Genomic DNA, 26,488 nt, shown 5'->3' with positions numbered 1-26,488 from the left:
TTTCTTTTTTTTAATGCGGTGCTGGGGATTGAACCCAGGGACTTGAGCTTGCAAGGCAAGCACTCTACCAATTGAGCTATCTCCCTGGCCCTACAAAAGATACTTGTTTAGATTAATAATTTTTAAAAAAGAAAAAACATGTCAGCTATTTTTTAGGCATCTTGATAGTTTGGGAAATTGGTCATTTGGAGTAGGAGTCTCATTTTAGTTTATTACACTATTATTATTGTCTTTTGCCAGGCATCTTTTAAAAATAGACTTTCATACCCTAAAGATAGTTTACATTATTCTCTTTCTATGATGGTCATTATGCAAATAGGTTATGCTGTACTGCTTTCTGTTTTGATCTTAGTGGGCCTAATGGACTATAGGGAAACTAAAGATAATTTGGAATTTAGATTGAGAAAGTGTCACCCTGTGAAATTTGAAGTTAGTAAGGGTACATATGAATCCTTTGGCAGAAGGAATCCTTTCTAAAAAAGAGTATCTTATCAGGAGACTAAGGCAGCTTGTGGGACTAACCGTTGGGACAAAAAAAGGTATTCCACTGGTAAATTATTTGTTGTGATTAGTCAATGGATGACTGCATAAAAAAGGAGAGTCAGAATGCTAAGGATGCTTCCTTGCTTTGCAGGAGTTAAGGCTTCTGGAGGCACATGTTCTTTGAGAATACACCCCACAGTACTGTAATATCCTCCCATTCTTCCTCATATTTTTTTCCTCTCCTCTTTCTGACAGCTGCCAACAAACTGTCTCAGGGTAATTTTTCCTCCCCTTCTTAATTAATTTTATATTTCTCTTTTGTTATATACTTAGCTTATTTTTTTAGAATTTTATCTGGAGTAAGTGAATTGACTCTGTGTAAGGCATTTTTAAGTATTAGGTATCTGAGACTTTAACACATGAGTCTGGTTACATCTGGCTTTTCTGATGATTTGTTTGTATTTTTCTTGTTCTTAGTTATTTTATGAGTAGCTGAAATTACCAGATAGCTGACTTTGGAGAGGAAAAACTCGTATAGTATCCCAATTTATAAATTGTGCATTTTATGTATCCTATAATACTAAATGCATGGTAAGTATACAGTGTGATCTTTAGGTTGAGGTTTTTACTTATCTTTTATGAGGACTTTATAACATGAACATATTGATTCTGTATACATAATAGTTAATAAGATGAAAAATTAAATTCAGAAATTGACCGGTTGAATTTACACATTAAAGTGTACGCTATAAAATGTACCCTTTGAAACAGTAGAATGCAGGACAGGAATCTGCATCATGAACTTTATCTGTGAATTGTTGAAGTACATTTTTCATGCTTACTAAGTTGGCTAAAGGCCAAGATACAGTGTCAGATATGAGTCAATCCAGAAATAGTTTATTCTCTGTAGCATTTGCTTGTTACAACTACTGTGTCCTCATAGTCTCTTGTGTACTGTTAATACTTGTCAGAATGTCCGACTTCTTTTGTTCTGCTATTATTCAGCTTTTTTGTTAGAAGTGTTTTAGTTCATTGAAGTTATTTTCATGAGTTGTATTCTAAATAACTATGCAGGGATTTCATTTTATAAAAGCTTAAGTTTAACTTCATTCATGCAAAACAATAAGAAATTTACTTAAAATTTGTTGTCCTGTTGACTTATTTCAGGCCTGTAATAGCCTTCTGTAAGTAACAGTATTTTGTGTACAAGAGATTTGCTCCCAAAATGCCACATTTTAAGTTTGTAATATTCTTGGAAAGTGGGAAGAGTATGCACATCAAAGAAGGCATTTTTATTATATTGGATTACGCCATACTTTGGCCAGCCTCCTTAGCTTCATCTGTTTAAGGGTTCATTTTCGCTTGTTTGGCACAGGTCCCAGTAGAGGCCTTCAGAATTGTGGTTAGCAACATGAATGAATTACAAACTTTGGACGAGCTCTTCAGTTAGTAGAGCTGGCTTTCTGCCAAAAAGACAGTGCCTTATAAGGGGTCAGGGCAAAGCTGTGATTCGTTGAGCCCTGCATTGTATAGAAAACATACTTGTGATGCCTGTTTGCTTTCTTTTAAAATAAAAACAAAACAAAACAGAAAAAGCAGCAGGCTTCCAAGTCTACCAAAATAGGAAGTAACAAAACAGTGTGCAGGTTTTACTAATGACAGAGTTAAGCAATGAAAATATGGCTGTGTGCTAAAATGCTAGAAGTGGAAGTTGAACCTTTTGACCTCCTTAGCCAGCTTGTGATGTAAGTGGTTGAAGCATTTGTTAAGCATCTGTTGTCTCCCTGCTCTTATTTTATAAATGGTTTAACAAGATTAAATAATTAGTTGTATTCCCACATGGTTACCGTACCACTGGGTTTTAGTGTTGACTAGGACATGTTGGAATGGTGAAACAGGAATGAAATTTGCTTTTCAGAAAGTCAAAAACTTCTGCTATATTCTGAAGTTGGAGAAAGTGGTTATTAGATCTAGAGGGAGAAAAAAGTTAAGATATTTTCAGATATAACTTATTTATCAGTGTACTTCTTTTCATTTAGGCCAATACCCTATCTGGATCTTCTCTTAGTCAGGCACCATCTCATATGTATGGCAATAGATTAAATTCAAATCCATCAATGGCAGCTCTCATAGCTCAGTCTGAAAGCAATCAAACAGGTAAGGCTTCAAGAATTAAGTTCTAAATTCTCTCCCTCATAATAATCTGTCCCACCCCCACTGGTTCATTTTCTTTGAAAAAGTTTGGTGGTGTGATTTATAGAGGATTGTTTTTTGTTGTTGTTTTACCCAAAGAATCACAATTGGAAGCAAATAGTGTGCTGTGTTGCAAAATAGTGATGTCTTTTTTTTTTTTTTTTAACTGTCTGAAATGTAAATGTTTAAGCAGAGCCATCAGCAGGCAGGAATGCAACAATGTCTCCTGTGACTTTTGTGATTGATGTGTTCAGTCCTCAGTTCTATGCAATGAAAGTAACGTAACACAAGGCTTTTCTGTGAATAGCCTAAACCTTTATTTGCATAATTCATGAAATTGCATTACACAAACTTGTTTTAAAAAAAAAAAAATCCTATTAGAGAATTTTTGCAGTGTTTAGTAATCCTGTGAATTTTTACCAGTTGACATTTTGTAGCTTTTGCCTCTTGTACTATTTTAATGAGCCACTGGATTTGCTTTGTTTCATTCCATCCTTAAGGATTTGTTGACATGTCCAAGTAGTCATGCCTGTTTGGGGGAAGGGAATAGGTTTAGCAGTTCACCAAGAATGGATCAGTCATGTCTTTACCCTTCAAGGGTCAGAGGTTACCCAACTCAGAATAAGGGGAGGACAACCTTGAAAGAGGCCAGTTAGGGTTATTTTATAAGGGGCTAACTGCAGGGGAAATGTATGTTACTTTTCAAGCAGAGATATTCTGTCATTACCTATAGAGTACTTAGCAGACTTAAAAATTATTTTCTTTTAAATATAGAATTCTGGATTTCTACTTGCTTTTTTGTCAGTTTGGAAATTTATGTTATTTTATTCTTGGTGTAAGGATTCATGTAACTCCAGCCTGGTGTAAGATATAAAATGGTATATGACTGGTCTTGGGATGCAAAGTGTTAAAAAATACAAAGCATAAGGATTTGCTGTGATAAGCATACAGATTAGCTGTCCACAGCTGTGATTCATTACTTTAACCGTAGAAATTAAAAGTGGCTGAGGGGAGGGTTCTGCAAATTCAAACCACGCTTCTGTGCTGTAAAACTGAAAGGAATGAAAGAACAGAACATAATCCATGGCCTTCTACACCCACAAAAACGTGTAGGGACAACGCTTTACATGCCACAGTTCAGCAGTTCTAAACTAGTTATGTGCTAGGTCGTCTTCTCTTATAGTACTGGAAAGATAGTGGTAAAGGTTTAATGTGTATTTTAGGAAAAATCAGGACAAGGGCTTAAAACGTCTTATCTAGTGAGAGTCACTTTATCAGCTCTGAAATATTTACACTGCAGATCAAGATCTTGGAGACAATAGCCGAAACCTAGTTGGCAGAGGAAGCTCGCCCAGAGGAAGCCTCTCACCACGGTAAGCACTATTTACCACTATTTACACTACCATGCATCTCTGCAAAGGAAACACTCAGAGATTTGGAAACTTGTTATCTCCTGTTAGTAGAGTGAACATTTGTGAAGCCCTAAAAGCATTCTGTAGGTAGGAAACTTGTTTAGACAGTCAAGAAATATGATTCTAAATTATTTTGAATATTGATTAAAAGACATCAAGTTTCTGCACTAAAAAGGAGTATCTTTTCTTAGGTTTCCAATCATTAGGACTCTGTTGATTTTTATCATTTGTATATTTAGCTGCTGGTGTACTACTCAGGCATTGATTAGGATGGTCCTAAGATCTTTCAAAGCTACAGATTCAAGACTTAAAACTTTGGGTTCCAGTTTTTACTCTGTAGTGGGCAGTACACTTACCTTTAGTCTCTAATTCCTTTTTCGGCAAATGGATCTCTTGTGGTAGTTTTCAGAAGCCCTTCTGGTTCTTAAATTGTTTTGAGGCAGAGTATAGTAGATGCATTAAATGCTTTGAGAAATTCTTCTAGACTCATGACAGCATTTGGGTCCCATTTATTAATGTGTAACTTATCAACAAATGTAAGTTATGGAACTGTGTATTCTGTTCTAAATGGGGAGAAAGCTGGTGTGGAGCAGTATGTCAGTCTGCAGAAGAGAATGGAACTTCAGTGCAATGCATGTCTTCATTTTATTGTACTTTTTCAGCTTCTGCACCTTCTAGTTTTCTTGTTTTATAAACTCTGCTTCAAACATGAGATTGAATGAAAATGGAGAGCAGGAGGGAAAAAGCTCAAGCTGGGGTCTCATGTATTAGAGAAATTCTATTAAAAATTGAAATTTTGTTCAATCTCTAGCAGCACAAAAAATTTTTATATAATGACAAATGATGAGAATTAGTGTTGATATAGTTGGGGAATGTCTAAAGGAACATCTTTATCAATATAGACATTAGTCAAATAACCCCTGACTTTTCTATTTCCTAATAGTACATCCAGTAGTGCCTTTCCCCCACATAGTTTCGATTGAACTTGCAGAAAATTAAATACCCTTTCTTTGGAAAGCAGAAATCTAAAATATATAGTAAGAAAATTATCTCACTGGTTTATAAGTATTTCAATACTGTTATATTTTTCTTTCCAAAGAAGAAAGTTAATGGATTTTTGCTCATATGTTTTAGTGGAGGAAATAGTCTTTATCCCCCTTTTAAACTGAAAATATCATGTTACCTAGAATTATTCAGAATCCCTTAGTGTTCCTTACCTTGGTGTTTTTATCTTTATTTTTAAAGGAACTTAACATAATAAATGGTACTAATTTACTCTTAGCATATATTTCCAACTTTATATTACCTTTTGGGGCTGGGGTTGTGGCTTGGTGGTAGAGGCACTTGCCTAGCACTTGTGAGGCACTGGGTTTGATCCTCAGCACCACATAAATAAATAAAGATATTGTGTCCATCTACAACTAAAAATATTTTTTAAAAAAATCAGTCTGAACCAGGTGATCCCAGCTACTTGGGAGGTTGAGGCAGGAGGAATGCAAGTTTGAGCCCAGCCTCAGCAACTTAGTGAGGGCCTAAGCAACTTAGCAAGATCCTGTCTCAATATAAAAAAAATAAAAAAGGGCTGGGGATATTGTTAAGTGTTGTTAAGTGTCCTTGGGTTCAATACTCCAGTACCAAAGGAAAAAAAATTCTTTTTTTGTTTAGGGTGTAATATCCCCCCCCCCCCCAAGGAAAAAAAAAAAAAAACTTCAAAATTTTTAAAATTTCCTTTTTACTGATTTTGTTTATTGGTTATAAATTTAAATGACTTCCATAGTATTATAAATGAATGGCCTTAACTCTTTTATCAAATATATTAAGACATAATGGGGGATTTCTTTATTCTTTGGCTATTTTACATTCTTTCTTGTCTTTTCCTTGTTCGTATTCTAAAACCATACAAAGTTCTTTGACAGCTTATTTCAGAGATTATCAGTGGTGCGTTTATATTTTCTAGTGTTTTAGAATTATCTAGTATAGTCAGCTATTACCTTGATTTTATAATTTGAGAAGGAAGAGTAATAATTACTCAATTTTAGGATAGATTAAGGTTTTATAAATGCAGGAACCTGATATTCTGGCATAGGCCAACTGGTCTTAAAAAACTTGTACAGGGAAAATGGGTCAACATAAGGTTAGAAACTTAATGTACTCTTCTTAAAAGCATTGCGCTTCTTTTTAACTTGAGATTTAATGTTCTCAACAGATCCCCTGTAAGCAGCTTACAGATTCGCTATGATCAACCAGGCAACAGCAGTTTGGAAAATCTTCCTCCAGTAGCAGCCAGTATAGAACAGCTTTTGGAGAGGCAGTGGAGTGAAGGACAACAGTTTTTATTAGAACAGGGTACTCCTAGTGACAGTAAGTATTCATTTTCTTGTCTCTAAATAAAGATGGATACAATGGATGAACAGATAGGCAAATGGATCCAGAAGCTACTTTTTTATCCAGAATAATGATGCAGAGTTTCCATAATGTAGTCAGAAAGTATAATGTATTAGTTTAATACATTCTGCTTTAACTTGAATCCTGCCTTCATCTGCTATTAACAAATGATTCTGGGTAGGTTTCATAAAGTTCTTTAGTCTTCCATTTAGAATTTGGAGTAAGAACATACCTATATCTTAGGGTTGCTGTGAGAACATGAAAAATACAAAGAACACTGCCTGGCTCACATAAGCTCTTTCTGTTATCTGGTTACTTTTTATAATTATGATAACATTAATGCTTTATTTCTCCATCACACTTTGTCCTTACCAGTTTACAAAAATAAATGAGCTCTGTCTTCTCTAAGCTTAGTTGTTTGACAAAAATTTGCTCACTTCTGGAGAATTTCTTTAAAAAAAAAAAAAAAAAACCAAAAAACTGCATATAGTAAAAAAAAAAAAAGGCCAGCTACCTTCTTAATTTAACAATGAAGAATCATAATTATAAATTTTGTGTGTGTATATATAGACATATACACACAATTAGTATATATTATATATAATTAGTGTATATTATGTTTGTCATATATTTATTAAATTATTGAAACAAAACTTATTGCTAGGGAGCCAGTGGCCATAAGTTGGCATTTTTATGAATAGTCTCCTGACCAAAAAATGCTAAGTGTAGGGAAATTCATGCCGGGATAATCCTTTAAACATGATAGCTGGAGGACAGGTTTTGCTTAGTCTTATTGCATCTCATTTGGGCACACTAAGGGTTTCTTTGTGGGATCTTGAAGAGGTGGGATAAAAGTTAAATCCTTGGGAAATGACCACATGTGTCTGTACCAGTAGAGTTGTGTCCTTTGAAGGCCCTGAGGTCATGTTAAACAAACACAACTTTTAAATACATGGAGTTTTTAAAGTGTCCATCACCATAGCCTAACAGCAAGGCTCTGTGTTGTCGATTGGGAAGTGTGAGACTTGGAAGGAATTGACAAAGCATCTGAGGTGATGGGGCAGGACAGAAAGCCAATTTACAGATGATGCACCTTTCTCTGGGAGGACAGAGGTGGCAGGGGCGCACACACAGCGCTCCCTGCTGGGGGAAGTGTGTAGCAACATGCTGAGAGCAGCTGGGTATTGGAGGCTTCCTGCCAGGCATCCCCTCTGTTCCCGGTGTTTGAACCCAGGGCCTTGTGCATGCTAAGCAAGGATTCTACACTGAGCTATGTCCCAAGCATGCTTAGTTTAAATTTAGCAACGAATTAAAGGTTCCTATGAATTTGACTTCAATGAAACATTGTGGCAGGAACATTAGAAGTTTTAATTAGGCCTTTTATTTTGAGGAAAATAAACTTATCATTTTTCTTTGAGAATAGAAATGACCTGAATCCAGGGGGTTTTTGGTATGTGGCAATAAAGTTTCTAGATGGTACATCTAGGAACAATCTCCTTTTATGCTTATGTACATCCAAATATGAGATTTATGTCTATATATAAATTTAAAAATAAGCCTTGTTTAGAAATATTTTATGGGTTTTTTATATTTTTAACTTATTTCTAAAGTTATTGACACTATATCCATAAAAGACTTATTCCTGGGTATGAACTTCTCTTCATTAAAAACCATCCAAATATTTGATAGTTTTAGGAATGCTGAAGTCATTACACCAACTTCAAGTTGAAAATCGAAGATTAGAGGAACAAATTAAAAACTTGACTGCCAAAAAGGAACGTCTTCAGTTATTGAATGCACAACTTTCAGTGCCTTTTCCGACAATAACAGCAAATCCTAGTCCATCTCATCAGATACATGCATTTTCAGCACAGACTGGTGAGTATGAAAACATTTATTTTGTATCTGAGGAAAACAGGATAGACTTTCAATGTCAGTTGCATAATAAGTGGGTGATAATTGCTCACCAGTTTATATGAAGATGTAGAAAAGGAATGATGGGTTATTTTCGAAGGGCATAGAGAATCCTATTAAGTGATTGACACGATTTGCTCTTACTGTTTTTTCTTTTCTTCTTCCAATACTGGTGATTGAACCCAGGGGCACTCTATCACTGAATTACACCCGTAGGCCATTTATTTTGAGATGGGTCTTGCTGAGGTTGGCCTTGAACTTGTGATCCTCTTGCCTTCAGCTGCCTGAGTTTCTGGGATTACAGGCATATGCCACCATGCCTGATGACTGGCTACTTGGATTTCTCAGTACATAGTTTAATGATGACATTTGTTTAAATTGTGTAATGATTTAATTATTGATTTAAAACTGTGGTGTTCAGTAGAGGTAGGATTTTTTTTTTTTCTATTTAAACTGGTTTTAGCAGTAGCAATATTTAATAATATTCAAGTGTTGTTAGTATGGACTTCAGCATGAGCTTTTAAGTAAACTTTTAGTCTTACACATAGTATGGTTTAACAGGATAAATAAGTGGGTTTTTTTTTTTTGTCTTTTATTATTCTAGCTCCTACTACTGATTCCTTGAATAGCAGTAAGAGCCCTCATATAGGAAACAGCTTTTTACCTGATAATTCTCTTCCTGTATTAAATCAGGTAATTTTTGTGTGGTCATAGTCACTTGTGTGTTTTACTTGTGAACAGTCGTATATAACATTATAAATGGTTCAAAATTATTTTAAACAGCTTTACTGTGCTCTTTAAACTTAATTTTTATTTTTCTTCCATTAGGACTTAACCTCCAGTGGACAAAGCACCAGCAGTTCATCCGCTCTTTCTACTCCTCCTCCTGCTGGGCAGAGTCCAGCTCAACAAGGCTCAGGAGTTAGTGGAGTTCAGCAGGTCAATGGTGTGACAGTGGGGGCGCTAGCTAGTGGGATGCAGACTGTGACATCCACCATTCCTGCTGTGTCTGCAGTGGGTGGAATAATTGGCGCTTTGCCAGGGAACCAACTGGCAATTAATGGCATCGTAGGAGCTTTAAATGGGGTCATTCAGACCCCTGTGACAATATCCCAGAACCCTACCCCCCTGACCCACACAACTGTACCACCTAATGCAACACATCCCATGCCAGCTACACTGACTAACAGGTAAGAAACATAAACATATTTTGGGTTTTCTAGTACGAGGCAGTACCAGTTTTTAGTACAATAGTACCAGTGCTGCCCACGCTTTTGATTGGAACTTGTAATATGTTTCTTGTAGATGTACTGTAAATCAGTCTACCAAAAATTAAGTATATAATACCTAGAGTATATTTCTTTTTGAAACTTATGTAATTCCAATTAAAATTAAATCAGTTTCCATAACCAAGTATTGTCTGTGTTGAAAATTTCAGTCTTGATCTGTGATGTCTGTTTTTAAATGTTAATTTTTCTCATTCCTTTGTATATTGCATTCATGTGTATCATAAGTTCTGAAGAAGAGATTAATAGTATAGTGGTTATCACTCCTGATACTGGTTTTTGTAAAATTCAACACTTGAATAGAAAGTTAACAAAATATTTTAATATAAGTTTAAGGGCAAATATTTATCTTGAATTTCCAGGAAGTGAGACTTGCGAGTATTATTGTATCAGAGTTTCATTTGAATGTTTGTTCAAAATAAGGGTGTAATAAAGCCATGTTCTTATTAAACATATTTTGAGCTAGTAATTTTGAATGGATTTGCAGTGGGTACTAGTAAGCAATTTCTTCTGGCTCCTTCCACCCCTTGCTTAATTTTATTGACTATTGGGGCCATTAAAAAAGGATACGTTAAGGTCTGGGGATGTGGCTCAGTGGTAGAGTGCTTGCATAGCATGCACAAAGCCCATGCTGAATTCGATCCCCAGCACTGCAAAAAAAAAAAAAAAGGCTAGGTTTAAATAGTGACGGATTCTGTGTTTTAAGTATGTGTTACTTAGTGTGGGTTAAGCTATATTTGAATAATCAAAGATGTTACATGTGCTTTGTTATAAACACATGTAATTTCTATTTTATAAAACAAATTTGTGCCTATTTGGTTTATAATAAAAATAGAAACAAACACTTCTTGGTCATGTGAATTCTTATTTAGCTATATACACGCATTATAGAATGAGAATAAATAATTTGTACATAAATATTTTTTAAAAGTGTTACGGTTGAAAATTTGTTATTAAGTATTTGAAAAGTTATCTTTCATTTTACACTTTTAAAAAGACTTTAGCATTATATAGAAAGTAAGAATTTTAATCATTTTTCAGTGCCTCAGGACTAGGATTACTTTCTGACCAGCAAAGACAAATACTAATTCATCAACAGCAATTTCAACAGTTGTTAAATTCTCAACAGCTCACACCTGTAAGTTCTTCTTTTTGATAACATTTGATTTTTTATTAGAGCAAGTGTTCTAATCTGTAATAGATATTTAAGTGGATTACTCTCTTGTGAAGTAACATTACTAAATGCATAATCCAAAAATTTTATCTGCCATTTGGTATGGTTAGTATGCCTGGGGTGATATTACATGCAGTCATTAATTTACAAAGATTAGAACATGTATCATGGGCTAGGCACAGTGACTCAGGAAGCTGGGGCAGGAGGATTGCAGGTTTGAGGGCTACGTCAGTAACTTAGTGAGATTGTCACAAAACTTTTTTAAAAAGGGCTGGGGATGTAGTTGTGTGGTAAAGCACCCCTGGGTTCAAAGTCCCCAATAACCACTATTGTAGGCTGTTGTGATAGAATGGTGCATTAAGACATAAATCCGATGGGAGTAGGAAAGACAGTAGAATGAATCAGACACACTTTCCCATGTTCACATATGAATACACCAACAGTGAAACTCCACATCATGTGCAGCCACAAGAATGAGATCCTGATTAGAGTAAGTTACACTCCATATATGTGTAATATGTCAAAATACACTCTACTGTCATGTGTATATAAAAAGAACTAATAAATTTTTAAAAAGACACAAGTGTTTTCATGGAGTTTCATTTTGATAAGGGGAGATGTACAGTAAATATGTGCTTTTTTATAGTGATAAATGCTGAGAAGAAGAAGCAGAACGAGGGGATAGGGAATAATGAGATGGGGCCTTGTTATTTATTTATTTATTTAGGTGGCTCTGGTGATTGATCCCAGGGCCTCAGTCACGCGAGGCAAGCTACACTCCTGGCCCAGTGAGAACCTTTGTAGATATAGGCCATTGCAGCCTCTTTGGGGAGGGGTGTTACTGACTTTTGAGCAAAGACCTGAATAAAAGTTGAAGAGCATGCCTTTTTTACTTTGGGGAAGAAGAAGGTATGTTCAAGGTAGAAGCAGTCATAAAAGACCTGGCATATGTTAGGTTCTGGAGAAGGCAGGCAACAAGAGCGCAGTTGAGAGGTAAGGGGGGTGCTGTCTAGAAATCAGGCGCTGCCTTGTTTGACTGTGGCAGGAAATTCAGATTTTGTCTGAAGTATAATAGAAACCCATTGGTGGTGAGTTTTGATTTGTTTTGTTTTGTTTTGTTTGGGGGTGGGGGTGGGATGTTGGGGATTGAAGCCAGGGCCTTGCACATGCTAGTCACATCCCCAGCCCTTTTTAAAATTTATCTTGATACAGGGTCTTGATAAGCTGCCCATGCTGACATCAAACTAGAAGGCCTTCTGCCTCCCAAGCTGAGATTATAGGCATGTGCCACCATGTGGGGCCATTGATGATTTTTAAAAACAAAACCTTTGTACTTTGGAAATTTCCAAGTATATGTGAAGTGGAGACTAGAGTGTAGTGAAGCCCCACATACCCATCGTTCTGTCACTTGGCTTTAATAATTATCACAGTTTTGTCAATCTTATTTCATCTAACTCCATTTCTTTAGGGTTATTTTAAGAATTAATGACAGGGTTTTGAACCCAATATGAGTGATATTTATTTTCATGGTATTGAAAATTGACCCAGGGGCACTTTACCACTGAGCCATGTCCTCAGTCCTTTTTATTTTGAAACAGGGTCTAAGTTGCTTAGGACCTTGCTCAATTGCTGAGTGTGGCCTCAAACTTGCAATGCTCCTGTCTCAGACTCCTCAAGTTGCTGGGTTTACAGGCATGAGTCACTGCACCTGGCACTGAAGACATTTTTTACTGGAAAAAAAAAAAAAAAAGAGAGAGAGAAAATAGGCAGCAAAAGAAAAAAAGACATGGTATAAGGGTTTCTGTTTTTGAACATTGCAGTCTGTGTATGTTGAAAGCAGATTTCCTGGTATAGGAGAGAGGAAGGATTCTAGCAGAGCAGCAGAGTTATTAAGAGGAAATAAAGCACTTCACTGGAATACCAGGGCAGAAAGCACCACCATTAATCATTTATGATAAGAAGTTGAGGAAATTCTGCTTTTAATGTTTCTGATTTTTTTTCTTTTTCTTTCTTTGCGGTGCTGGGGGTTAAACCCAGGGCCTCACATGTGCCAGGCAGGCGCTCTTCCACTGAGCTATACTCCCAGTCCATAATGTCTCTGAGCTTTTGTGATACTGGGGGTTGAGCCCAGGAGCACTGTACCACTGAGCTGCCTCCCGGACCCTTTTCATTTTCTTGTAATTTTTTTGAGTCAGGGTCTCATTAAGTTGCCCGTGGCCTCAGTGATCATCTGCGTCAGCCTCTTGAGTTGTTGGGATTACAGGTGTATACCACTGCACCTGGCTTCCGTTTTTCTTAATTAGAAGTAAAGTTACTAGCTAGCAGAGCGAATGAGATAGATAAGGGTATATCTTATTAGAGGAAAGAAAAGCTGAGAAATATGTATCTTGGAGAAGGGTAAAAGACTTGACTGGCACCTGGGGGACTGTGAGGCTCAAGTGCAAGGGCAGTCTTGGCTCTTTGTATTCATCATGTAAAGCGAGACCAAACTGACAAGTTGTATGACTTTTCTCCAGCTCCAGTCTATAGCCACTTCGTTTAGTTGTGCTGTTTGGAGAATGCACTAATTAATTAGTAAATACAGGGTGCCAGTCAGACTTTATAGTTTCTTTTGAAAATACATACTTTCTTGCTTTAGTAAAAATATACATTGAAAATACTTGTTTTGACTGGATCAAAACTGACGCTGTGGCTGGGTGAGGTGGTGCACCCCTGTAATCCCAGCAGCTCTGGAGGCTGAAGCAGGAGGATCACGAGTTCAAAGCCAGTCTCAGCAACTGAGTGAGACCCTGTCTCAAAATTTAAAAAATGGGGTTGCAGCTATAGCTCAGTGGTAGAGCACTTGCCTATTGTGTGTGAGGCACTGAGTGTGATCCTCAGCACCGCATAAAAATAAATAAATAAATAAAAGTGTTGTGTCCATCTACAGCTAAAAAAATTTAAAAAAAAATTTTAAATGTGGGGGTGGGGGGGCTCCTGGAATGCAGCTCAGTGATAAAAAAGTGCCTCTGGGTTAAATCTGCAGAACCACTCCCCCACTCCCTAGAAAACCCCCATATTTATACTAAAATGTGATGTCATTTTCTTACCTCTTGCTTCATCTTAATAGGAAGTACTAAAGCTCAGTTTATTTGGGTCTCTTCCTGTTAAGATTTTAATAATTATAGCATGTGTAGATTTCTCGTTTCTAAGACATGGTTATGAAATTTCAGCACAGACTATTGGCTCAGACCATGAGGACTAAAGGGGTTTACATGCTCCATTTTTCTTCATTAGCCAAGTGAACAGGTAAAGTTTGCTCCTTTATGGGCAGACTTTATGTAGGTAAAAATTTTTGTTACAAGACACATACATCTCCAACTTAAAAATAACTCTTGCTTGACCTCACTTCTCCCACCAATACAGTGCTATTTCTTATCTTCCCCCAGGTGACTTTCACTTTGCTAAATAAGCCTAATGGTCAGTTCTCATTCTTCATCTTACCTGACCTGGCAATAGCACTGGACAGAGTTGATCACTTTCCCTACTCTTTGAAACATTTTATCGCCACGATTTCCATGATCCCTCCTTATCTTGCTTTTCTTCCTACCTAACCGGTTCTTCCTTTTTTTTGCCTGCTTTCCTGGGTTCTCTTCAGCCTTTCTTCGTGAAAGTACCCTAGAATTCAGTGCCTCCACTCAAGTGTCTTTAAATTATGTTTACATTTTCATTCCAGGCCTCTCTTTGGAATTTCCTCTTTCTGGATCCAACTGCTTTACTCAGTATCTCCACTTGCAAATCTTAAAGACATTTTAAACACAGTGTATCCAGAACTGCTGATCCTCTTCCACAGACTTGCTGCTACCCAGCTTTCTCTACTTCAGATGAGCAGCCCTCTAGTTACTCAAGCCCAAAACCCTGGAGTCTGTTCTCTCTCTGGTCAAGAAATCCAAAGTCAGATTGTGTCACTCCTCTGCTCAGAACCTTCCACTGGCTTCCCATTTACCTGTGTGTAAAAAGCAGAGTCCACAGATTATTGCCTCAGACCTTGAGGACTAAAGGGGTTTAAATGATCCTATTTTCTTCATTAGCCAAGTAGAAGCTGAAGTTTGTTCCTTTATGAACTCGGAACCCTGCATTCTTCTCCCGCATCCTGTTTGCTCACTTCAGCCTCACTAAACTCCTTGCTGGTACTGGACATGTGCTACATGGGCCGCTGGCACTGGTGGAGCCGTCTGTCTGGCAGTCCCCTCCTTATTCCATATCCACTTGGTTAATTTCTCTCATCTCTTTGTCCAGATGTTAACTTCTCAATGAGACCTGCCACCAGTCTGTTTAAAATTACATCCTGACCACCCTACCCTGCAGACTTTATCTCACATACCCCTTTCCCTTTACTCTTAGCAATGAATACATTGTAACATTTTTGTCTATTTGTCTCTCCTTCCCTCAGGGTGGGCAGCCAGAAACCCTCTCTCCCTGAAATACAGTGCCTGGTACATAGTAAGCTCTCAGGAAATGTATGTTGAGTAGAATGTATGTTTGCTGTAAAGAATAGTTCATAACTTCATTAAGAAAACACCCTCTGTTAGGCATGAAACTTCTAAAGTTGTTTTATGTCCGGTAAAGGGAAGGGTTTGATTCACATGATGCATCCTTGCCCCCTTTTGCTTTTGTGTATGTGTGGTGGGAGTGAACCCAGGGGCACTTTAACACTGACCTACATCCCAGCCCTTTCTTTTAATTTTTTATTTTGACACAGGGTTACACAAAGTTGCTGAGGTTGACCTTGAACTTGAGATCCTCCTGCCTCGGCCTCTTCAGTCACTGGGAATACAAGAGTGTGCCACTGTGCCCAGCCACATAATACACTTTGAATCAGATAGACATAACTGTGACTTGTCTAAGTTGCTTTTCTCCTTGAGCATCATGGGCAATCTAATTTGAATAGAGAGGTCTTCTATATTTGTTAGTCCTGTTTTGCAAATAAGCTGTTCATTGGTGACGTTGACATTTTATAGTAGATGGGGATTATCTAGTGCAGGTTGTTTCCCTAGATCAGGTTCTTGATTTCTTTAATAGTGTGAGTGACTTACATCATTTAAATATCTAATGTTAAAGTAAAGAGAGAAATACAAAAGGCTGACTTTGCTGACTGCATACTTCTGTGACTCATTTTCTCCCTTGGTTTGACCTCAGGAACAGCACCAGGCCTTTCTGTATCAGCTGATGCAGCACCAGCAGCACCACCCGCCAGAACTTCAGCAGCTGCAGCTCCCTGGCCCGGCACAGATACCCATCAACAATCTTCTTGCAGGTACTCAGGCGCCCCCACTGCACTCGGCTACCACCAACCCCTTCCTCACCATCCACGGAGACAATGCAAGTCAGAAAGTCACAGTAAGTGTGCGTTCTGTGTTACAGCTAATGAAGTTATAAGAACTATAGTGATTAATCAGAGATGATTGTTCTCTAGCCTCTTAAAAAACACATTATTCCCCTGATAAACCAGTTGTTTTAGCAGCTGGATATTATAAACACAGGACCAATTTATATACCTCTTGAGTATCTTGATTTGAATCTGCACATAAGGTTTGAAGCTATTTTATAATTTTCAAAGTGAAAATATGTTTTAGTTAGCAAGTTGTATGGGACAGTCCAATCAAAAGAAAATAGTTGTTTTCCTAGTAACTTTGCTTATTAATTTTTCCTAGTTATATAGAAGCAGTCTGTATGTTTTAGAAATATTTCTATTTTGATAAAAAGTACTCTTTAAAATTGAATTATAACTAATATATAAATTTTAGGAACAGGTAATCCAAGTATTCTTCCGTATTTTTTTTTTTAAGAAAGTAAATCACAGTCACATTTAATGGAATTTAAATATTTTATTTCATGTAAGTGATACCATCTTACCCTTTCATTGTAAAAGTTAAGATAAATTAAAAATGGATGCAGGAACAGTATGCTGTACATACAATGGCACACGTTTTAAGGCTGTTTCTTTCTATTAATTCTCCCCTTCAATCAGGTCTACTTTACTGGAGTATAAATGTGTCCCCTAAAGTCCAGTTGAGGGCAGAACCCTGTTAGATGAAGGATATTGGGATATAGAATGGAGACTGGACATCAGGAAAAGGAAGAAGGGAAAGAATGAGGTGGGAGACTTGGCAAATAAAAGTGTTGAAAGTCGCAGTGTTTGCTATTTCCCATTACTTTTGAAAATTTTCTGTTTACTGTGTTTTTTAGTCTTCAGAAACTTTAGTTTTTATTTAGTAATGAGAACTGGCTGAAAATACAGGATGATTGTTTTTCATTAACTCTTTAATGCTTTTTGTTTGTCTTCTTGTTTTGCCAACTTCCTGATTGTGAATACTGTCATCACAAACCTTGTTACTTCTCCATTGCTTTGCTAACATGGGAAATATCAGAGATTCTGTATTAATTTAGAAACTTTTGTACTTTTTTTTTCCACTCTTGTTCACTAGTTTTTCTTTTTGTGTTAAGTGAATTATAAGCTAATGTTTCCTGAGTTATGTAGAATGAGATGTGTTTTTCAGTGGAAGAACCATGATAATAAATATAAAAATAAACGGATTACTGATCAGTTTGTAGAGGAGAGCAGGGCTGGGAAGTGATGCTCTCCTCTCCCTGCCGCGTGCCCAGGCGTCTTCATCAGATATATGGCATATGTGATTTCACTGCACTTGTTTGTAGATAACAAAAGGAGAGTCAAAGAGGTTAAAGCTCAAAGGACAAATAGCAAATGTGGGATCAGAGCCTATGACTTTCTTAATCCATTAAAAAAAAAACCTCATTATGCACAATATCCTGTTACCGATTAAAGTTGATTTGGGTGGGTGAATTCCGCGTTCTTGCCTTGGGAGTTCTATCCCACAGATGGGCACCCTGCCTCTTTGTCTTGGAATACTGCTGAATTTAATGTTTTGAAAGTACTTACTATTACATTCATGGCTTTATTTCATACTGAAAAGTGGCCATGCCAGCTTGCTGAAGAAAAGGCATAACCGTAAACCACATTTTATCTGTTACCATTTCAGTTAGGAGGATGATACCTCAAGTGTTGTTCAAAATTTATTCAGCTAATGCATCTGATATTTTCGTTTGTTTTAACTGCAGAGACTTAGTGATAAAACTGGGCCTGTAGCTCAAGAGAAAAGTTGACATTTGAGAAGCATCTAAAACTTGCCTATCCTGCTGCTCTGGCACTTCATCTGGCTGCTGCTGCAGTCCTTGACTACAGCTATGAAGAAATGCAACAAGAAACTGCACAACAGAGGACGCCCAGGACTTTCTTGTAAGGCTTTGATTAATTTTCTTGTTGCTTTGTTGCACTGAAATGGAATTCCCACATTCCCCAACCCCCACCCAAACGTTTTTGAACTTTCAGAGAAAATTTAATAACTTTTTGTCAATGAAATATTACATGCAATGAGTTTATCGACACATGAAAAGTTTAATGTAGTTGGTGCACAACTAGTTTTGTTATACATTAGATACAAAAAGCAAAACTAAAGACTTGTTTTATTTACAAGCTACATGGTCTTGTACAAGTTGGCATATGAAATATGATCTCTTATTTGAGCTCCATTGTGCTTGCTCTATGTAAGTCAGATCTTAAATTTCAAGGAACTGTCCACTTTCTTTTCCTGGAGTTTTTATTCATTAAATATTGCAATTATATAGGTCATCTACTGCAAACTTGGTTTTAAAAGTTGCCTTTCTAATGAGATTTGGCCAGTTTTGGTAATCAAGTTAGGATGGTAATGTCTGCTTCTGCTAAAGGTAATTTTCATTTGCCAAATGCTTTTTATTTGGTGTTTTTAAAGAGACCTTGAGTTCTAAGGCTGCTGGGGAAACTAGATCAATTCAAAGTGAAAGATTTCTTTCAGAAAGAGAGGCTACTCTGGAAACTGCTGGTAGGGTCTGGTCTTAACCAAGTGCCTATTAGCACCTCCCTGGGTGGAAGTGGCTCTAGACAGCAGATCTCCAGCCAGCCAGCCCTGTGAGTAGAGGGAACAGCACTTGCCCCAGCAGCCTTCCCCGTGCTTCTGCCTTTATTGAACACTTTCTATGCCACTGTAGATAGCTCAGGCCAAACCAGTACCTGGGTATTACCCACTAATGAGTCACAAGAAAATGAGTGGATTTTGTAAGAATATATGTTTGTTTTATTAAAGCAGCTTCCCATTACTGACCACACACACACACACACACACACAATACAGTTCCCAAAGCAGGTGAAACCCATATTACAGCCCTTCCACTTCAGGTAGCCATGCTCTTGATGTGACAGTACGGCAGAGTAATAAATTAACAATTGGGGACATAATCATTGATCTGTTCTTAAATGTGTGAATTATTAGTGGAAAAGACCCAGCTGTAATTAGACCTCCACTGTGTACTTAGCTGGAAGAACATGTTAATTCTGCAATATGTCTCTTGGTTAAACATTGCACAGTTCTTACCTCATTTCTGTAAATAAGGTTTTGTGAATCTGTTTTGTATTGTGAAAAATTCATAAGATAACATTGATATTTTGATTTGTAATATTTCTAATTGGTAGATTTAATTAAAAAGTAAAATTAATTTATTTTTATATGTTCAGGGGAATTTTAAAGAAAGTCAAGCCTTTTGTAGATAATTTAAAAAATCAGTGTGGTTTATTTTACTTATTTAACCCACTGGTTGTTATTCTGTAACAATTTGTATAAATGGTAAATTTTGAATGTGTTGTTATTTTACCTAGATGTAAAATTCCACATGTATTAAAAATGTACAAAGTTTTTGTTAATAAAATTTAATAATGTTCATAACCCTGTGCCATTCTTGTTTGGTAGGGGCAACAGCACATAGTGCATCCAGCAGTCCTGGGTGGGCTTTGTGTTGGGAGGATCTGGAGAACGTCACCTCAGAGTTACCTAAACTCTTTCCATGAGCGGGTTTTATACGGTGAGAACTGTGTGTAGCGCAAGGCAACTACATACTCAGACCGTAGAAAATCAGGAGAGGAGTGGAGGAGTGTACTCACTCTCTTTAATGCAATAAAGAGAGACATCACCTCAGTGGCGATAAAAGGAAAATCAACTCCAGATGAGATCACTCATTATAGCCCATTGGTAAAGTAGCATTCATATTTAGTAAAGATTAAATTTGTCTTGTTCAAACAGTTAGCTTATAACTAAGGGGATTTTCTGAAAAAGAAATAGATTTAGTTAGTGGTTCTTGGGTTAGATATTAGAATCATCAGAATTGCCTATGGCATTTTTCAAAAATATAAATGCTCAGATTTTATCCCAGATTTAATTGAATCAAAATATACTGATCTATGTATTTTGCTTCTAGTAATTAAGAGTTCAATGAAGAAGAAAAACTTAGTTCTAGGTTCCTAATTTTATTAAGGAGTGAGTTTTAGGTTCCTGAAGAGGTTGTTTTTATTTTTGTTTTTTTCTTTTTCTTCCTCTTTGGTACCAGGGATTAAACCCAGGGGCAGTTAACCACTAAGCTACATCCCCCGACCCTTTTTATTTTTGAGACTGGGCCTAGCTTATGTTGTTTAGGGCTTTGCTTTTGAGGCTGGCTTTGAACTGGAGATCCTCCTGCCTCCCAGGTCACTGGGATCACAGGTGTGTGCCATTGTGCCCAGCTCCTGGAGAGTTTTTAAATACACAAATGAAAATCATTTGATTCTAGAATGATTCTCCCAAGGGTAAACAATAATATTCTGCTAGACTGACAGTTGACTCATCCATTATTTCCTTCTTTAATTTGTGGACTCTCCAAGTAATTGACAAGAAATGAAATACTACTTGGCTGTGCAGTTTCTAATTTCTTAGAAGTGTATCCTTGCTGGGGATGTGGCTCAGTGGTAGAGCATTTCTGGAGCATGTGTGAGCCCTGGGTTCCATCCCCAGCACCACCGGAAAAATCCAAACATGCTCTCTGTTCTGGCCCTCATGGATAGAAGCTCCTCAGTGTGACTCATATGCTTTCATGGCCCTGTGTGGTGGGCTTGGCTGCTAGGGTTGCTGGCTCTCATGTGAACCTTGTGCTGGGGGAGGTGCCCGCAGAGCTGCTGCTCAGTGGCCAACCATGAGCCAGGGGAGGGGCTTGAATTGGCTGGTTCCTGAATGGCCTCTGCACTGGGCCTGGGGATGTGCTGTGCTGTGGGTCAAGATCAAGCACTAAGAGTAAAGGCCAAAAGAAACAAGCCACCAAGTTGTTTCCTCAATTCTGTGTCACCGAGAAGAGGAGGGAAGGAAGAAATGATCCCTGAACTCTGTAGACAGGCAGGATAACCCCTGGGAATTTTATCGGAAAGGTGCCTTGCAAGGAAATGGAATTTTGCTTTTATAAGTGGGTCGTGTACTTTTGAATAGAAATCTCAAATATCGTTCACTTGTTTTACTTGATGTCAGTGTTTGATCTTCAACATCTATTTGTATAAATTAAAGTAGGCCTTTCAAAATCAAGTAGCTGTGACTTCTATACCCATTTAGAAATCTTTTTTAAAAATTGCTTCTGTTGTGGTGCTGGGGATAGAAGCCAGGCCTTTGGATGTGTCAAGTAAGCGTTCCACCACTGAGCCACATGTACCCCAGCCCAGGAGGGTCTATTTTTAAAATTATTTTTTGTGTTAAAAGTTCAGTCCAGCTGTTATTTGCATCAAAGGAAATGTCTTTTGCATACCTTGTCACTGAATGTGTACAGTTCTGTAAGATTCCTGTGAAATGTGGATTTCATTCGACTGACTTGTTGACACTTTCTTCACCAACAGTTCAAGTTTGGCAGCCCTTCCCTTGAGCAGATTCTCTCACTTGGTGAGGGACACACATCCTTCCTGTGGTCTCGGACTGGTCCTTCTCAAGCACTTGACTTTTTCTGGCTGCTTGGGGGGTCTGGAGTTCCAGTTTCTGACTCTAGAACAGACACAGGCACTCTGATACCATTAGGTACTCGCAGTTAACTCTTTTTGTGGTACCTAGGGATTGAACCCAGGGCCACTCTGCTGCTGAGCTACATCCTCAACCCTTTTTTATTTTGCAACAAGGTCTCACTGAATTTCCCAGACTGGCCTCAAACTTGACAATCCTCCTGCCTCAGCCTCTGGAATGGTTGGGATTCCAGCTGTGCACCATACCTGGGATCATAACCACTTTTTAAAATGTGAGGCCAGGGGTGTAGCTTAGAGATGCAGCATGGCCTAGATGCCCCAGGCTGGGCCATCCTCAGCACCACCCACACCCCGAAGTTGAAAACTAGTAAAAGTGAACTTTCCCACTCCCTCCACCCTCCCAGCAACGTTCATGTAAGATGCACACATGTATCTAAATTCCAGATGTTATCTTTCATATGCTTTTCCTAAACAAAGTATTTGTAAGGTCTGCTTTTGTCAGTAAAGTGATATACGTGAAAGACTTTAGAAATTAAATTTTTCTGTAACTTAATTTCTGAACCAAAGGTGCATTTTCCACCAGCATGGACATCACCGCAGGGATGTTCCCTTTTATGGGAGGGACTTCTGGGGATCAGGCATGGAGAGGGGAAGGGTTGGGAGTCAGGTGTGACTCGTCACCTGATGTCAGGTCCAGAAGACGAGGTTGGAAGGTGCTGTGAAGGTGTTGTGGGGTGGTAGGGAAGGTCATGGAGGTGATGAGTTCTACGGTGCCAATGGCGGAGCACTCAAGGTCGCAGGGCACAAGGCCGTACACTTGGGAAATGAAGGAGGAGGGGCAGAGTCCAAAGACAGATGTGTTAAGCGTCTAGGTCTGGGGTCCATAGACAGGAGTCCAGATAACAGACCAGGTTATTGCTTCTTCACTGGTCTTGTCTTTGCCAGAAACTCAAATCTCAGAAGCAACTTTAAACAGTTCGGTTTTCAGGTTTTGGCCACAACTCTCGACACTTGGTTTCTTTCAGGTGCACGCAATTCTGGGCCTTGCATTATTAGTTGGTGCAAATTGTAGTTCCTTCTTCTCTTGCAGGGTGGCTAGTGGCCCTCTCCTGCTTCTAGTTGGAAGGCTGCCACGCAGGTGGTCCAGGAAACTGTTAGACGGCTACCAAGGACTTGGAGTGTGATGAGCCAGGCATGTGTTATGCACTTTGAGTGCCTCATCTTTCATCTTCACAAACCTGTGAAGCACCTTTTATTTTCCCCACTTTACAGATCAGGGATGTGAGGCTTAGCAAGGTTAAGTGGTTACACACTGGAGAGCGTGACTTGGTACCAACAGGAATTACCTGAGGCACGTGAGGTAGGAAGTGCCTACTGAAAACCCTAGAACTGCCTCCCCTCCAGATTAACCGTGGAACCACAGGAAGTGATGAGTCTTGATATGAGCGCAACCCAAATGCCCGGAGTCAGCCCCCAGCAGTTCTGCCCTCGCTGCAGTGGAACTAGGCTACCCTGTTCTCGCCCTGTGCCTGTCCCAGGCGCCAGCGGTAACTAGAAACAAAGACCTGGATGTGGCCGCAGTGGAACTGGGACGTCCTCGGCTCTGCAGTGATTGTGAGCTGCAGCCAGTGGGGTGGGTGGGCGCGGTGCAGACCTTGACCTTGCTCAAGTGTGGCCACACTGCTGTGGCCACAGAGCACACCCAGACTGCAGTCAGGGCCTGATGGCACCAGGGACTGGAGAGGAACTAGTGAAGAAACTGGAGACGCTGGGGCTCTAGCTCAGAGAGCGCTCGCCTCGCATGCCCAAGGCCTGGTGCTCCATCCCCGGAACTGCCACACAACATACAGTAGAAACCTTGGTGGGCCTGGGGGCCAAACTTGGGTGGCAAGTTTGGGATCCTAGGGCACAGCGATCACTGAGTGTGACAGGACAGGAAAGGAAGGAGCTGTTTTCGTCAGGTGGAGACTGTTGGGGGAAGGGAGTGAACAGCGGTGTCCCTGGTTCTGGGGGGACAGTGCACACACCAGCTCTAAACAAGAGTCACAGCCTCTTGACTAGAGACCCAGCGGGGCAGAGGTCCGAGTCTGTGCTGCGGATTGTTTGGACCTCAGCAGGGCACCAGTTTCTTGGACAGAGACAATGATACTGTTCACGTTTAGAGCAAGGAGCTCCCCAGAAAGTGGATTCCGAGACTACTGTAGGGTGAGGGTAGGTGAGGCCATTGGGGCCGAAGGAGCGTGGAGGGGAGGAAGGCCCGACGGGGTTTGGAAAGGCAGAGAGGAAACGCCTGGAAAGAAGGCGAGTCCAGCCTTTATTTACATCCACCTCATTCCCCCAAGAATTCGACACTAAGCAAAGTTGAAAGGTGACACACGGGGACTGAAGGTCCATCCTGAAAGTGCCTTCTGGACGTAGTGCTTGGACATACCGTGACGGGACGAAACAGGAGTTTGGTGGTGGGAAGAGGCGCAGGAGTCAGACAAGGGCAAAAGAGCAAGTAGAGAGTCGCCAAGGGGAGACTGGTGTCTCCTAACCGTGTCCACGGGTATGCGTGGTGAGGTATAAACGCAGCGTCAGCTGGCCTGTAACCAAACGCCGCAGACCGAGTGGACCATGAACGAGAGAGACTGGTCTTGCTCTGGAAGCCATGAGTCTGAGGCCAGTGCTGAGGCCAGGAAGGGCCCCGTTCCAGACGGCAGGGGCCTTGTGTCAGAAAGGGCTGAGCTGGCCTTCTGGGCTCTCAGAGGGGTACTGACCTCACTCATGGGGGCACCTCCTAACAGCCCCCTAAAGGCCCAGACTCCTGATACCATCACCTTCATCACCAGATGAAGCGGGGATTTTTCAACACACAAATTTGGAAGAGGGAGCCATATTCAGTTCTTTGCAAAAACAGAAGTTCCCTCCCGGCTGTTGTAGTTAACATTTTGATGCTAGTGCCTTCCGAATTTTCAAATGAAAGCAAGAAATTCACGGTTTTGGCTGACCAAGTCTGGTTTTCTCCGTTTCTGACTGATGGATCTAGATCCGGTGTTTTTCCTGGTCTCACGTGTCAGGCACTTGCTCGCTGGCTTTCTGTCAGCACCGGGGTTCCTGTCCCAGCACTCCTGACCCCATTTCCTTCCAGCAGCACAGAAAGGTGTTTACTTTCTTTTTGCGGTGCTGGGTGTTGAGCCCACCAGTGCCCACATCTGCAGCCCCCTTTATTTTTTATCTTGAGGCTTTTGCTCAGTTGCTGAGGCAGGCTTTGAACTTGGGATCCTCCTTCCTCAGCCTCCGAGTCTCTGGGATTGCAGGTTTTCTGCAGTGGAACTCCTCCGTAGGATTCTTGGAACAAAACGAGGTGTGTTTTCTTGGCATGGTCCTCGCCTAACACAGCCGTTCCCCTGGCCAACCAGTGGTACCTCCTGAGTGTTTGAGTCCCACTGTCAGGGACTCTCTGCCCAGGACTGAGGCATCCGAGCCTCAGGGGCATGACTCAGAAAGTGGTGCTAAAATGCTCCTGTGGCTGGGGGTCTAAGGCCCCCTAGCCTGGCGGGCGGGCAGCCCACCTGGCCTCCCCCACATCTGCTCCTGGTCCTGCCTTTCTTTGGAACTCATTCCCCTCACTGGAGGGCCAGCACGGTTCCTGAGAGCCTCTTCTGCAGCCGTGACTTGGACAGCTTTGTGGTTCATCCCAGTGTGACACTTTGGCGCTATAAACCCAGACTTAAATGCTTGCTGTTGGATTATACTGGGGGTGTATGAGGGATGCTCTGCTGGGCCGAAGCTTCCCCACTTTTCTTGGTCTAAGTGAAGAGAAGCAAGAGCTGGAACCTCATAAACCACGGCCCTTCCTCGCCCTGCAACGAGACCAGGAAAACGATAGAGCAAGGGCCTGGCTGCCCCCAGGGTAAGGCATGAGCAGATGCCCTCGCATGGCTCTGCCAGGCTACCCCGGGCTGGCCTCCCAGCCCACCAGGGTACTGGCAGCATGGCAAGGAGGAAGGCATCCTCGGCTCTGGAAAGTCACCAGGAATCCCAGCTGTAAGCACAGTGGCTCTGGCTGGACCTCACCGCCTCATCTGGCTCTTCGTCCCGAGTCCTGGTGGCAGGGTTTTTTCTCCAGTGCTGTGCCTGCCAGCCGTGCCCGCTAGGAGGTCAGAGAGGAAACAAGGCCCGTCCTTGCGGTGCAGGGAGTGTGCCATCGACCCCTCTGGACCAGTCATGGAAGGCCAGCACCATGTGGCCGAGCAGCACCAGAGAGATAACATGGGTAGACGGACACGGGGAAGCCAGGCCTCCCAGCCCTCTCAGCTGCCAGAGGCCAAGCGACTCTAGGGCACGGTGGTGCTGGCGGAGGTTTGGCCTGGCACCCAGGCCAGGGGCCTCCCGCTCCGCTCCCTTGACACTGGGTCAGCCCCAAGCGTAATACATGGGGCAGGTCCGGGAGGCTCTGTAAGCGAGTTCTGGAACAGGGGATCAGGGCCCGGCACTCGCGGCCACCTGCTGTCCACCAGGTGACGTCTTACTGGAGCCGCGAGGGTGTGGTTGGAAGGGTTAACTTACCTTCAGCGTCACATGATATTTTTGAGTCATGAGAAAACAATGGGGGCTGTTCACGTTCCTCATGACCCAGGATGCAGGACATAAAAGAGCGACTCAGCCTCACCGCCCCAACCTAGTGGGTTCCGTTCTCCCAAACTAGGGTGTTCTAAAGGGCTTCACTGGGTTAACCTGGGAAGTAACCAGGAGGCGCTGTCGG

At 40.5% G+C, this 26,488-nt stretch overlaps 1 protein-coding gene across 16 annotated transcripts in view; it reads left to right on the top strand.

Annotated features, from left to right (window-relative positions):
* MLLT10 (MLLT10 histone lysine methyltransferase DOT1L cofactor) overlaps positions 1–21,321 on the top strand; it is a 175,290-nt gene extending 153,969 nt beyond the window's left edge. For 5 of the 16 annotated variants that reach the window (XM_079106308.1, XM_079106307.1, XM_079106311.1 and 2 more), the window contains 9 exons: positions 2,523–2,640; positions 3,977–4,049; positions 6,295–6,449; positions 8,163–8,351; positions 8,992–9,080; positions 9,216–9,577; positions 10,715–10,811; positions 16,026–16,226; positions 17,967–20,835. In XM_079106308.1, coding sequence (XP_078962434.1) covers positions 2,523–2,640; positions 3,977–4,049; positions 6,295–6,449; positions 8,163–8,351; positions 8,992–9,080; positions 9,216–9,577; positions 10,715–10,811; positions 16,026–16,226; positions 17,967–18,011 — 1,329 coding nt within the window. In that variant the 3' untranslated portion in view covers positions 18,012–20,835. Of the gene's footprint in view, positions 1–2,522; positions 2,641–3,976; positions 4,050–6,294; positions 6,450–8,162; positions 8,352–8,991; positions 9,081–9,215; positions 9,578–10,714; positions 10,812–15,588; positions 16,003–16,025; positions 16,227–16,857; positions 16,985–17,966 lie in introns of those variants that run through there. The other 11 variants (XM_079106306.1, XM_079106305.1, XM_079106303.1 and 8 more) reach the window with 8 other exon arrangements.
* Positions 21,322–26,488: the final 5,167 nt, after the last annotated feature.

Source organism: Sciurus vulgaris, assembly GCF_902686455.1.
Source record: "Sciurus vulgaris genome assembly, chromosome: 12".
Classification (NCBI taxonomy): domain Eukaryota; kingdom Metazoa; phylum Chordata; class Mammalia; order Rodentia; family Sciuridae; genus Sciurus; species Sciurus vulgaris.
The sequence above is the reverse complement of the archived record's forward strand: the minus strand, read 5'-3'. Positions and strand labels throughout refer to the sequence as shown.